This window comes from Thrips palmi, unplaced genomic scaffold, assembly GCF_012932325.1.
Source record: "Thrips palmi isolate BJ-2018 unplaced genomic scaffold, TpBJ-2018v1 HiC_scaffold_11, whole genome shotgun sequence".
Taxonomy (NCBI): Eukaryota; Metazoa; Arthropoda; class Insecta; order Thysanoptera; family Thripidae; genus Thrips; species Thrips palmi.
In genome coordinates, this window is record NW_023144622.1 from 4433779 (window position 1) to 4448494 (window position 14716).

The 14716-nt window shown below is 46.5% G+C and overlaps 1 protein-coding gene across 5 annotated transcripts in view; it reads left to right on the forward strand.

The window, feature by feature from the left end:
• The window catches only part of LOC117639782 (leucine-rich repeat and calponin homology domain-containing protein), a 32362-nt gene extending 24054 nt beyond the window's left edge, over positions 1-8308 (forward strand). For 4 of the 5 annotated variants that reach the window (XM_034375686.1, XM_034375690.1, XM_034375688.1 and 1 more), the window contains one exon: positions 1904-5386. In XM_034375686.1, the coding sequence (XP_034231577.1) occupies positions 1904-2200 (297 nt within the window). In that variant the 3' untranslated portion in view covers positions 2201-5386. Of the gene's footprint in view, positions 1-1903; positions 5387-5648; positions 5776-5866 lie in introns of those variants that run through there. The other variant, XM_034375689.1, reaches the window with a different exon arrangement.
• The last annotated feature ends 6408 nt before the right edge of the window (positions 8309-14716 follow it).

Sequence of the window (14716 nt, forward strand, 5' to 3'; positions counted from 1 at the left end):
TGCTTGTATTTTTGTTGATCTGTTCAGAAATTGTGCTTTACACAAAATTTGTTTTTGAGTTGAAACTGAAGAATCATGCTTAACATATCAAATGGCGTAGTTGATGTTGCCTTTCGCAACAAGACTTTTGTGATCAAAATTTTATATGAAGTGTCAAACGGTTACTTAAGAAGATGTTTACTAGGAATCTCTGAATTTGTGCATGCTAAAGAAAAATGATGTGTTTATCATGAAATAGCATTTGTTTGTGATTGCAACAAGCAATTAAAAACTTATGTGTGGAAATTTTTGTAACTTGTCTGGCCTTTTTCTTGATTGCTGTCAGTTACAAAATCCCAGTATTATTTATGTACATGTGGTAGTCACAAGGAAGTGTTTGTGATTTGGGTTAATGATGCCTTGCTCCCGAAATATGTAACAGCCTCTCCATGGTTATTGTCTGTGCGGTCATGAGTCTTAGTGCCCATTGCCCATTCCTAGCCCCAGACCTGCATTGCTGCCCTTGCCCTTTGTAGTTTACATTCCACAAATTAAAACATGTTATCTTTTATTACATGTTATGTTACTGTTTTCATGGTATACGAGGAATTTATTTTATTTTTGGATTCCGCCTTGAAGCATCGTGCAGTGCAGTCTTTCATGTGCATTTTGTTGTGGAAAGTTCAGAATCTGTTTGTGGAGAAAGATACTTTTAGGTTTGTAGGTTAGTGTTATATGCTATTCCTTTTGAGTTATGAGATGAAACGTGCTCTGTAGTTGTTTAGACATCATTTTGCTGACATACAGGAGATGCAATAGATTCAAGTTGTGAGCTTTTTCTAGGTTACTCTTCAATGCTTTCATTTTGAGTTTCTTTTGGCTCATTTCTTGACTTGCTTCATTTCCTTGTTTTCATTTTATTTTATCTTTATTTTATACATTATGGTTACTTTGCTTCCGCCTTCTCCACTTGCTTCGGGTTGAAAAGCGCTGTGATTTCTTCATTTTGAAAATATGAACAGAACTTTGCTTTCTGGTTGGTCCTTTGCAACGGGACTAGATTTCCCCATGTATATTGGTCGATGAGAGGCAGATACCACAATAATGTATATTGTAGAGCATTGTAGTTTGCTCTCGCTAATCTGTACTGCTTTCCTATCCATCTTATCTCTTCATCTTCTTTCTCCTCATTTCTTAATTTCTTTTCACTCTCTTTTAATGTTAGAGATTTTTTTACATAACTTTTTTCACATGTAAGGAAGCACTATGTGTTTTATAATGTGTAACTTCTAATCTCATTTTGAGTTAATACTTTTTGCCAATAATATGCATTCATACTAGATAGTTAATTCATTAATATATTATGGGTTTAAGGATCTTGCCCTCACTATTACAAGCCCAAACATAGTCAGTTATGATCAAACAGCTGTCAACTCATCACTTCAAAAGTGAATTACTTTTTCAAAAGGCTGCATGAGGTTGTTGTTCCGATTTAGCTTCAGGGACAGTCACATTCACTAGCCAGTCTAGTTTTAGTTGCAGGTCTAAACAGAATCCATGATCCCCTCCCAAACCCCAATCCTGTGTTTTTTTTATCAGTATTACCATTGCTCCCATTTACTGCAGATTATTCAAGTTCATCATTTTATGTCATCCCATTTATGGCCATGACTTTGAAGCATGGTAAATTACAGACTTATGGTCTTGTCTGTTTTGTGATTTTGTTTGCCATATTAAGTTAGACAGTCAAGTTAAGTTTGATGTGCCTCATCACTTAAATCAGTGTGAGACTATAATTTATACCGGCCCAATACTTTTTAAACATTATTGACCTAACTGGGACTTCATAATAAGACTCTTTATAGACTGATGAACTTGTTCCCATGGCTGCACTGACATAGCTGCTGGTTGGGCTTGGTTGCAGGAGGTGTTGTGCAGTAGCGAGGGGGTAGTGCTGGGGAGTGAGGAGGGGTTGTATTCTCTGGCACTCACCGTGCTTCGCCTGCTCGACATTGCCACAAGCGACTCCAATGGCCCCAGTGATGAAGACACCTGCTCTGAGGATGACATTTTAAATGACAAGAGTGTTAAAGAGGAAACTGTCTCCAGTATCCATCCTCCACTGCCTAGGCATCCTCATGACAAAGCAATTTCTACATTTTGTGCTATATTATTTATAACAACTGTTGTTCTTCTTTATTTTTTCCCACCCCCAAGTTAATCCTCTGAAAGTCTTGTCTGAAAAGTAGTCATGGAGAGGAAGTGCATACCACTGCAACTCAAATGTAGCACGCAATACATGTGGTTCTGCTTCATAAAAATATTTCAAATTTTAAGCATATTCAGGATTTTATTAACAAGGAAAGACATGCAGATACAAAGTTTGTTATGGCAAAGCTGCATATTTATTTATTGAGGCAATCAAGAGGATTGATTTTTTTGCTGTAGTTATTGAGATCACAACCTGATATTTTTTAGAAATGATAGAATATTTTTTATCTTGGCGGTGGTGGTTTGGGTTGGTATGGGCAAATGTTATTATTATTGCCTTCTTTTATCTTAGCTGTTTTTAATTATTTGAGAACTTTGACTCGATCTGTGTGATAAAAAATTATCTTTGTGTATTCAGATATATTTTATTATTTGCCTTATTTATGTAAGGTCTTAAATCTACAAGTATTGAGCTTATGTATTATTCGATTGACAGTTATGTTAAGAGCCTAAATTAATTGTGATATATATATCAGGATAGCTTGTGTGCAACAATATGACAGATCAGTGTATGTGCTTCCATTCAAATGGTTTTAGTTTTAGTGCTGCCAGCAAATTGGAAGAGAACCACATATGACTGACAAGTGAAATGGCTTTTTTATCCTACTAATTCCAAAGTTTTTCCTTTAGCTTTATTTTGACCACTGGATGTACTTAACTTGATGCACAACACTTTGTTAGTGTCAGAATTGTATTCTTTATGTAAATTCTTTGTGCCTCATTTCAGTAGTGCTAAGTTTAATGTGTGATGTAGATTAGAATTTTACTATTTATTGTAATGATTCATGGTGTTATTTTTGGGTTTGGGTAACAGAGTAATCAAAAAATGACTGTAACCCATAGCAGGGGCACACCTGCACAGTCCATACGACCAAATGCTACTGCAGCATTTACTCTTGCCTCTCATTTTGTAGCATACTATGCTGCTATCCTTGCTTCTTGACAAAACAACACATTTTGTGTTCCCCTTTCCTGTATATCAAAAAGAAGTTCTACAAGATCTAAGATTTCTCTGTTCCATGTAGGCAGTGTCTGCATTAGAATCCAGACATGACAAGATACTCATTATTTTTGTTGTCTTCCATTATTTAAATGTTCTTATTGTTTGGCTTATGGCAGTTTTATGCATTCATTTTTGCAGCCTTTTGTTCTTTGGCTGCCCTAGTCAAATATTAAGTTTCCCCCTCCCTATATATCTAGTCCCTACCTTAGGTCTTATTGTATTGTATTTCATTAAGTATGGAACTCATGATTATGATGTACAAAGCATTTCCCACTTTGTTGGGATCTAGCAGACTAGTGTTTGTGCGTAAATGCACTAAATGCAGTAGTAAAATTTTTTGCGAGTTTTCTAGAAGACTTGTTTACGACATTTAGTAATAAAAGAAAAATTCTGTTGTTAGAATGACATCCTTCAGTAGTTGATTGTTTTCAGCAATCAACTATTCTTTAAATTCAGCATTGTGGTCTGGTTCCAAGGAAAAGAACTGTAGTTTTTTGCACAAGCATCATTTGTGATTCCAATGACATGGTCTTTGGCAGCATGTGTCAGTAGAGGCATAATTTTGTGTCTTTTTCATTCCTCCTAACACTTCCAGTATCTAATTTTAGTTGTAGATAGCCACAGCTCCATCCTATTTTTGACTTTGTCAATGTTACCTCTTATTTATTGTGTAAAGTTATCATAGCTTTCATGTCCCAACCTGGTACTTGATGTTCATCACTAGAGGACGTCCTTATACTGCTGTCGGCTTCAAATTTTCCTGTCATTTGTTCGAACAATTCACGGGCAGTAACCCTGCTACACCTATCTTATTGTGATGATAGTTAACTGATACAGTATGTATTGAAAGAGAAATTCCCCTATATTTGACACATTTGAGCTCTATTTTGATTTGGCACCCAGGAAAACTGGTGTACTTGTTTGCCCATAGTGTCTAGTGTATCATATTGGTGTACCCCTATTTTCTTAATATATAGAAGGTCAATTGTTGTATTTTCTTCACTTATTATTTTGAGCATTCCTGAACTTTGCATTGACTGTCTTTTTGCAATGCGCACATAATTGTTGTAAATTTAAAAGACTGCGTTAGGTACGAGGTATTACTCATTGTTGTGCCTTTTTGACACCAATGTTTACAATATGCTGAATGTTTTAAAGGTTTTTGTTTTGTTGATTTCAGTCTTAAAGTGTCCAAACTTGATCATTAGTGTTTAAAAAGAATAAATTGCATATTCTAATTAACCACTAACAAAAGTGGCGTTTTGCATGCCCTGGTCTCAGAATGAACTTTCCAGTAGTGCTCTATCGCACAGGCTCTTCCATTTACTATTTAAAATGATATGTGCTGTGTGCACCAAACAGAAAAGCAAGTAATAGTTAAAAATTGATTCCTGGTTGATACTTGGTTATCCTTGTGCCATAAATGTGATAAAAGGAACTCTGCATTGGATGTGATTGTACCTAACTTGAACTGGGATACCTTGTACCAGCTTTTAGGCCTGAAATATTTCTTTTCCTCTTTTCCTCCTTTAATGTGTTCTGGTACCTCACAGTTACTACTTACGACTACTTACGATTGTCCTTTTTTTCTACATATGGCCTGAATCCCAAAACCTGCAATTAATTTTGGTTTTGTTAGACATTTAGGCCTAGGTTTTGAATTTTAGTGCTGCTTTTGTCGTGTGATTATGACTGATTGTGTAAGAACCAAATTTGCAGGCTGGTTCTGCTGAAACTAGCCAATACCTGATGCAGCTTCTTGTTTCCTTATTTGTTGGTTTTTGTTTAGGTACCTATTTTGTTTGTGTTATGTTAAACTACCAGCACTGTATTTCTTTTCAAGGAGCCTTTTCTTATTTAACAGTTCAAGTATTGTAGGATACGTATATTGAATTCAGTGAAATCAGTCAGCAAGATTCATTTAAATTTAATTTCCTCATGAGGTCTTGTTTTTTATCAATGTTGAAAATATGTTTCCATTTCTTGCATGCCGTTTGTTGCTAGAAATATTTTCATCTTTGGTGTTCTCTACTTAATGTTAAGCAACTAGAATACTTGTTCAAAATACAAATGGATGTAAGTGCACTTTATAGGTTTAAAAAGACAATGAAAATAAAGGAGGCTTATGCAAGATTTGCTGTCTATAATTGATCCTGAAATAAGCTTGGTCTGGCTTGGAATCTCTCTTCTGCCTCTCTCTTTCTCTTCTTCTCCTGTTGTCTCTCATTTTGTCTGTTCCTTCTTTGCGGTGGCATTTCATATTGTAGTATCAATAAAAATGACAAATTTCAAGGGAAATCCTTCGTGCAAGGTATAATTATAAACAAAGCGTTAATGGACTTCAATGCAACATTCCACGATTACAGGTCTAAAACCACATACTATTCTGTTGCAGAATTTGGTGTGCTGTGCTGCAGATGTGTTGGAAGGACGGGGCCTTGTTCAGGTTGCTATCACTGTCGCTGAGCTCATGCGTTTTCACACTCCAAGATCACCAGCCCATTCGCTGAATAATGCTTGAAGTATGTATCAAGTCATCCCTATAAGACACACCAACTCGCTCCATGCATTAAAAATATCATGGTCTCACAAAACTATTGAATTCTTTTACAGGTGTTGCTGTGTGCCTCTCTTCATGCATGATTGAGCAATATTTTTGCGCTGTGAGTGTTCTTGCGTCTTTCGCATACATCAAAGTTCTTGTTTTTTTTTTTCTGTTCGTTTTTGTGCTTTCTGAGAAGACTTGAAATCCTCATTCATAGAGGGACATCAGTTTGACTGACATATGTAATAGGTTATTGGATCTGGTTCTTGTAGCCTGTGGGCATGGTTGTCCGAGGCTTACTACTGTTTTCAAAATTCTAAAGTAACAATACTAGATTTATTAGTCTGTACTTTGCCTTTGGTCATGAATATTCAACCAATTTTAGAGTAAATAACATGCATAACTGTATGCAACAAGTAATTGCGGGTTGTCTTGAATCAGGAAGTTAAATTTGTGATAGAGCTTCATTTTAAACTCCTAGTTGCTTTTTAAGCTGTGCTTTAGTACTAATATCCTGTACTAATTGTGTTGTGTGATTTCTCACGCAACGTTCATTTCACACAGTGAGTGCTGTGCCAAAGATTTTTTGTTAGTTTTATCATTTGCATATGTTTATGTTTTACCTAAGTACATACTGATAATGCTAAGTGGTGCATTGTCTTTTATTATATTTTTAATTGTCCAGTCTGTTTAACCAAGATAACTTGGTTTGTAAGGTTTTTTTGTAGCTACCTGAATTGGTTGTGAGAGAGGAAAGTTGGGTCAGAAAGTGGTGCCTTTTCAGGACGGTCAAAGCTTGAGTGTTACATGGCTTTAATGCCTGATGTTTGTGTTTTGTCACCAGATCAAAACTGATTGTAATTGTTTCCTTCTGTGGTTATCTCATTGGGTGCTAAGTGTTATTCTGAAGCACCCAGCAACTGATGTGGATTTTTGTAGTGCCATTCACCGTGTATCAATGACATGCTGCACATATCGTAAACTTTTTATCTGGATCTTTTGTGATTCGTGTTTCAGACCAAGCCTTTTGTATCTTGATGTATAACTAGGAATTTATCAAATTCCTCCTTCATAACTCTTTTATTTCTTTTGATTCCCATCTCAGTATAGTGGTGCTTGTCCTCATTCATTGTGTTCAAATAATACTGTATTTGAGCCACATGACTATCTTTTTCTTTTCTAAGTCCTTATAAATTCATTTTTATAGGATGAATCTCATTGTAAAAAAAAGTCATTTTTCATGTGATTGTGCCCACCTTGCTGTTGCTAGTACCATTTACTATTCGTCTTGTGGGGAATCATGTCTGTGATTACCTTCTGTTCAGCTTACTAAATGCTTAAGCTTTAGCTTTGTGGAACCAATACTGTAGTGATTATCCTTACATGCTATGTATTGACATAACGTCTTCTTTCATGCTGCATCATGTTTGGTTTCCAGTCTTAGATGACCCTCTTCTGCTCTCTACTAGTTATTTATTCTTTTTGTTTGGAGTAGTGACTCACTTTAGAAAAGATTTATTATTTACTGTTGTTAAGGCTCCCTCTTTAATGTAGATTCTGTATTTACAATGAGCCGTGTATTTGATTACGATTTACAGGCTTTGTACAAATGATTCGTATTCTATATCTTGAACTATTTTAAAATTATTTGGATAAATAGTACATAATAATATAAATATGTATACATGCAGTACTGTACATATGCTATCTTTTTCAACTGAACAACCATTTCATCTCCATGTAGGTATTTAATTTTAAAAATGCTCTTCCATTAGACCAGATCTTTTGCCACCAATGTCACAAAATCACTCAGTGTCATAGACTACTGACAAGCACCAATATTTAATTGAATTGCTCAATAATAGTGTTGAGAAAGTGGGGAAACTGTCTGTGTACCATGTAACCTTATTTTATTTATACTAGTGAAATACTATACTGGTCATGTCCAATTTTACAAGTACATAAGATGTTTCCACTTTAAACTCATCCAAGCAGATGTAATGTGTAGTGGACTGTGGAGTTTTGAAAGACTGTCATTGGAATGTTGCTTTTACTACCACCTGTGTAAGTTTTGTAATTTTGTATCTAAATTGTACAAATGTAAACTTTTTGAAAAGTATTTGTTGTTAATATGCCATTCATCTATTAGGTCAATCTGTTTGGAGGCAGTTTATTAGCGCGTTGGGACTTTAACTCGAACAACGGAGATATGTTGCTCTTTGTTAATGTGGGTCTGCGGAAGTCATTCTGAAAATACAATGCAAAGAATGATGTGTTGTGGGGCCTCCATTTTTCTTAAGTTGGAATAACAGTTTGCTGTGTAGTTAAATTGAAAGATCTGTTTTTGTGACTTAAACATATGGTACTTAACATTTTCCAAAATGTTACAATTGCAACCGACGTGTTGGGAACACACATTGCAACCCTAAATATTTCCTCGAGTCACTCTGGTGCAACATTTTCTGTTTCTGTTTTGTGATGATATGCAATAAAAATCTGTTCCTGCCTTAGCTACGCTCTTATTACCATCCACCCCTTTCTCGAGGAAACAAACAATGAAATGAAACTGAAAACACGAATTTGGCTTCGCACAGCCTGAGGCACTATGAAATGCGGCGCCCTCCCGCAGCTCTCTGATTCCGGGAGTCGTTTTGATCGCTCTGTCTCCCTCGCTCTCAAGGGACGTCTCGTTTGAGTGCGACAGAGACAGCGACAAAAACGACCGCGGAAGGCGAGGCGAGCGCCGGAAGGGGGAGGAGGCTATAACGCGGACTGGCGGACTGCTTTAGCGCCGGTGTCTGCAACATTTCACCAGACACATCAGCCTCGCCGTGGAACATGCCGAGCCGAGGCCCAGAGAAAGAAAAGACAAACACACGGGCGGGGTGGGACGGGACGATGAGAATACACGTGTACGGCTAGTTTTACAGCCGGTGCGTGACGGGCCGCGGAGCCGCGCTGCGTCCGTCTCTCTCGCACTGTAGGGCGTTCCGCTGGGGTGCGAGAGAGACGGCGCCACCGACTCGGACTCACTCCGCTGGAGGGGTTGAGCGTGCCGGAAGCGCTGGCTAAAGCCGCGGCAGTAAAGCAGGCGCTCACTTGTCCTGGGCCACGCCACGCCCTCGGCCACGCCAGCCCCTCGCAGGGCCGCACAGTGGGCCAGAAGACCGGTGGAGGCGCGGCCAAAACTCTAGACGCGTTTTGAGCTCCAGAGTCGCTAAACAGGACTCAAACCGAGCGTGTGACCCCACCAATGGATTCCTCGTTCGGAGAGCAATCCATTGGTGGGGTCACACGTTCGGTTCGAGTCCCTTTTAGCGACTCTGGAGCTCAAATCGCGTCCGGGATTTCGACCGCCCCACCGTTCTTCTGGCCCACTGTGCGCCGCAACCCCCGCCCGCTGCGCTGCGGTTGTTTACGCGCGCGGCAACCTTGTCACATTTGTCCGCCCACCCCAGCGAGGACTTCCCCTCCAGCGGGACTTCCCCACCCTGCATCGCTCGCTTCCCTCGGCCTCCACGGCCTTTATTCCGCCTAATCACAGCACGAGATAAAGCTGCTTTTAATGGAAGGCTGGCCAGGCCCGCTCTGCGAACGTGCAACGCGTCGTGCAACTGCACTGCAAGCGCGAGGGACAGGACGCGGCTTGCGCGGGTCATAATTGCGAAGCTCCGCTGGAAGTAGAAGTAGCACATGCCGCCGCACCGCGCCATGATGGAGGCTGCCTGCCTGACGATCCCTAATGATCATTAACGATCAAGAAGGAGGCGAGCAGGCGGCGGCCTCGGTACTGGAAGTGCGTGGTGCTCTACGATCGTGACCCCAAAAGGGCTGCAGCACGGTGGTGGCTCGCGGGCCGGGGGGATGAGGAACCTCAGATCCGACCAGGGAGTGCCAACTACACAAAACTGGAATGAATACAAATTTCAGAAACGGTAGCTAAGCAGCTGCCAAAATTAGAAACTCAGACTGAAAAATTGAGTTATCCTAAAAGCATGACGTTGACGTTCCAAACGCTTTCCGATAAACAGATGCAGACGCGGTTGGTTAATTTTTGGTAAGTTGGCACTGTGGAGGGCAGGGAATGCTACTTGACTTGACGGGCGGCGATACCGTGGCCATGCAGTGACGCAGGCGGCGGCTAAGCAGCGAGAGGCTCTCCAGGTTCTGGTCGGGTCGCATGCCGCGGCTATCGGTGGTCCGGTTCCGAACAGTGCTGCGTCGTTGGGTCTCCCTCGCACACGTTGGGGACGTCCCACGAGTGCGAGAGAGACGGAGCGAGCTGTTCGGACTCGGCCCACGGCACGCGCGTGACAATACGGCGGCTGCGCTCGGGGACGCCCCCTTCACCCCCGTCCCGTCCTCCACTCCAGGGACGGGCGACAGCCCGCGCGCCGGAGGGCCCCACTAAGCAGGTTAATTTTTCTTCCGATTAAGGCCGGGGCTTGAAACCCAACTCCCGGAGCTCCGTCTGCTCTGTCTGTCCTTGTCCGTCACTGGGTGTCGCCGCCCGGTCCAAGTCACTCACTCGGTGCCGGTCACGCGCGGAGCGGGACAGAGAGATTCCTGCTCGACGACAATTTTTCAGGTGACACTGCTGCAAGCGGACTCCGAAACACGGGAGCTACCGCCGCCCTGTCGCAGCCCCGCGTGACGCCCCGCGAGTGCGAGAGAGACAGCGTGACGAGCACAACACGCTCACGCGCGCCGTTCCATTATGGCTGATAGTGGGGCCATCCCGCCCTTATCAACGCACTGAGCCCTGCGGCACTACACTGGGACTGGCGCTACACCGGCATAGCGCACCGTGGCCCTGGCTTTCTCTTCCCCGAGGCTTGATCCCCCGACACCGTTTTCATACCTCGAATCCAGAAACACCCCGAAGAAAACAACATTCTTTTTTTTTCAAGTTTTTTTCTCTTTTTAGGCTTGTTGGGCAATGAAAGGAGATGTTGCCTCGGCGTCGGGTGCCTTGTTGGCGGCGGCGCGCCACCGCCATACACGGATACACTGGCAAGGCGTGCGAATGGCCAATGGGAGGGCCGAAGATTGATGAGTGCCCCTTGTTTCCGGTAGAGTGCACTGCTAGCGCTAGCTCTGAGCTGCTCGCTGTGGCGGCGGTCCATTTCAGCTCACGTGCCTTCGAGCCTTCGGGTTTGAAGCTGCCCGAAGCGTCGGCGGGGCTGCCCGGTCGGCACTCTAGCCCCCCCCCTTTTTTCTAGTCGGCACCCGGGGCAGCAGAGGCAGCGGAATTAACGCAACAATGAGGCTCATTACGAGCGGCCGGGAACGCGTCGTTAATTGTAAATCATTCGAGAGAAAACGCACCGGTGTGGCGGTGGGGGTTGCTGCCATTGGCAACGCAGAGAGAGAGACAGAGAAGAAGAAGAAGAACCGTAACGAGACAGAGACAGCGAGACTCGCCGCCATAGCGAAAGGGAACCGTGAGCGGGCTAACTAGACGAGGTGTGCAAAAAGTAGCGCCCTTTCTCACGTCCCTGATTGCACCGAGGGGTAATCAACTAGGGATGTAAAAATACCGGTAAGATTCAAAGTTACGTAAATAACGGTAAAATACGGTATTTTACTCTATTTTACGGCATATTTGGGTAAAGTAAAATTTTATCGTTTTGATCCACTTTGCTGCGATACAGCTCCAAAACTAAGGCGGCTAATCACATTCCGCAACAAGGGTGTTTTAAAGGAAGACCCAAAGACCAGCCGCCCGTTGAGGGAGAGCGATTGGTCGCCTTAGATCAGACGCAGTGGCTGCCCAAAGTCAGCTCAAACCACGATTTCTACGCATTTGACACCGTTTCGACAAACTTTGCTGCAATACCGCTCCAAAACTAAGGCGGATAATCGCACTCCGTAACAAAGATGTTCTAAAAGAAGGCCCAAAGACCAGCCACCCGTTGAGGGAGAGCGATTAGCCGCCTTAGATTAGACGCAGTGGCTGCCCAAAGTCAGCCCAAACGACGATTTCTGCACATTTGATACCGTTTTGACAAACTTTGCTGCAATACCGCTCCAAAACTAAGGCGGATAATCGCACTCCGTAACAAAGGTGTTCTAAAGGAAGGCCCAAAGACCAGCCACCCGTTGAGGGAGAGCGATTAGCCGCCTTAGATTAGACGCAGTGGCTGCCCAAAGTCAGCCCAAACGACGATTTCTGCACATTTGATACCGTTTTGACAAACTTTGCTGCAATACCGCTCCAAAACTAAGGCGGATAATCGCACTCCGTAACAAAGGTGTTCTAAAGGAAAGCCCAAAGACCAGCCACCCGTTGAGGGAGAGCGATTAGCCGCCTTAGATTAGACGCAGTGGCTGCCCAAAGTCAGCCCAAACGACGATTTCTGCACATTTGATACCGTTTTGACAAACTTGCTGCAATACCGCTCCAAAACTAAGGCGGATAATCGCACTCCGTAACAAAGGTGTTCTAAAGGAAGGCCCGAAGACCAGCCACCCGTTGAGGGAGAGCGATTAGCCGCCTTAGATTAGACGCAGTGGCTGCCCAAAGTCAGCCCAAACGACGATTTCTACACATTTGATACCGTTTCGACAAATTTCCGTTGCTCAAACAGCATGTTTTCCGATTATTTTTACTTTTTAAACTGATATTTCCTTTTGTCGCCAGGTCAAGTTACGGTAAAATAACAGTGATGTCCTGGCGCAAGCTCCTCTCCTAAATAGACAAGATATCTCTGTGATAACGAAATTTAGGGCCAGCGTGCGGCGAGCGCCCCCTGGGCGCCTCGCCTCGCCAGCCCAAGTGCCACTCGTCTCCTCTCCGCTCGTCTGTCGGCCGCGACCGCCATTTTGTTTTTAAGTGAATCACAAACGAGCCGCCGCTGCCGTCCGGCCGGGAGGAGGCGTGGCCTCGGCGGTGGAGGGGAGGTGGAGGGGGCCGCGGCGGCGGCGGGAGGGGGGAGCGGCGCGCTGTGCTCTCATTGGCTCCGACCGGCTCCCGTGTCGGCGGGTCCGGCGGGCAGCTGTTCCTTCGGGACCCGCGCAGCCCTCGCAGCCCGCGCACCTCACGCGCGCGGGGAGAGGCGAGGAGGCGAACGGGGTGCTTGTTGTACTAAACAGGTTTTTATTTTGTCGTCTGCTGCGCGCTGCCGAGCCCAGGTCGAGGCGCCAGGCTTGAGCCGCGCCGCCTGCCCGCCCTGCCTGCCCTGCCCCCTTGCTCCTGCTGGTTAGGTGGGCCCCGCCGCGCCGCGCCCCGCCACGCCCCGCCCCGCCACGCCTTAGCTTGTCGGGGCCTTCCACTTCTTGCTACTGTCAGTGCGCGGCCAGCTATGCGGCTCGGCAACACAGACTCCGCTGCCCGGCGTGCCTCGCGCGAGCGTTTCGCGTTTGCCACCCCGTGCCTCGTCCGGCCGTGAGCCCCGCGCGCCCCGCGAGGCCGGTGTCGCCCTGTCCGCCATCGCCGAGTGCGCGGTTTGGAACTGGAAACCTCGTGGATATGGATCGAGGACGGTAAAGGTGTAATGCGAGGCGCGTCGCTGCGTGCGTGTGTGTGAGTGCCCCGTAATGATAGAGGCTGATTCGTCGTGATGCGTGAGTGATACTGTGTGAGTGCGTGTTGGTGTGTGTGGTGTGATCTCCATCCCGTCGGACTCCGCCAGCAACACAATAAACATAATTGGATCTCTCGGACGAGATTCGCGCCACGCTACGCTCCGCCACTTTGCAGTGAGGGCGTTTATCGAGTTACACACCTGGTGTTGCTCGCCATCGCCACAATCACCATCATCTCCAGCATCACCACCGCCGCCATCACTGCCGACCGCAGCAGGCGCCGTCACTGCGTCGCGGTGGCGGCAGGTGCCCGCGAGACCTCGCCTTCGCGGCCTTCGCCTTGAGCACGTCGCGGACGTCGTGGTCCTCATGACCACGGCGGTGGCCCCGGGACGACGCCTCCACGAGCGCCAGGACGTCGTCGGGGACCTCGCCGTGTGGCCGCTGGAAGCGCGCCGGCCCGAGGTGGCCGTCGAACCGCCGCCCGCCATGGACTTGTCGACGAGCGTGCGTCCGCGGCAAACGCCGTCCTCCGTCGAGTCCCTGACCGGCGTGGGCGGCGCCCGCGTCGCCAAGTCCGTCTTCTCCATCCGGAGCCTGGTGGGCGCCGCCGCGGACGTGCAGGACCCGCGGCCGTCGCCACCCGCCGCCGACGCCGCCACCCCGTCGCCGCCGTCGGCCGCGCAGCCAGGTGGGTGCAGCTTCATGGCCTCCGCCTCCAGGGGGGCAGCCCGGCGCAGCCCGCCACCCAGGCGCGGATACCTCCCCTCTCCCTCTCTCCCGAATTAATCCCGCGGCGACACCCTGGCCGTCGGCCGCCCACCGCACGCTCCGCGCACGCGCGGGTGTCAACCGCAGGGGCAGGGGCGGGGCGGGTTTGACGCGCAGCCCATTACAGCCTCGCTTCCTCCTCGGCGCCGCGACTAGTCGTCGGGCACAGCGGCAAAGCGATGATGAAATTGAAACAGTGACGTGGTATCGCTCCATGGCGGCAGCGGCACCAGCCTGCCAGCCCAGCTCGGCGGCGATGTGCCGGTAATTTGTAGGCGCGGCGCTGGCGGCGTGAGGGAGGACGCCGTCGAGCGCCTCGCCCCTCTCTCTCGCACCCGCACGGGCCGCCCCTCGAGTGCGAGAGAGACAGAGCGACGCGAGGAAGGCAGCCGCGCTGCGGCCGGCCGGCCTGTACTTAGCGGGGCCCGGCCGCCCCGGCTCATTGGCGGGGACAATGACAATGGGACGCCGTCTTGTCGTCTTGTCACTCGGCCGATCGGCCGCCGCGACGAGACGAGACGACCCGACGGTTACCTTGACGACGCGCTGCTACGCGCCAGCCTCCGCCTCCGCGGAGTGCTAACTTGAACTTAACAACGCTTCCAACTCGAAGACGGTCA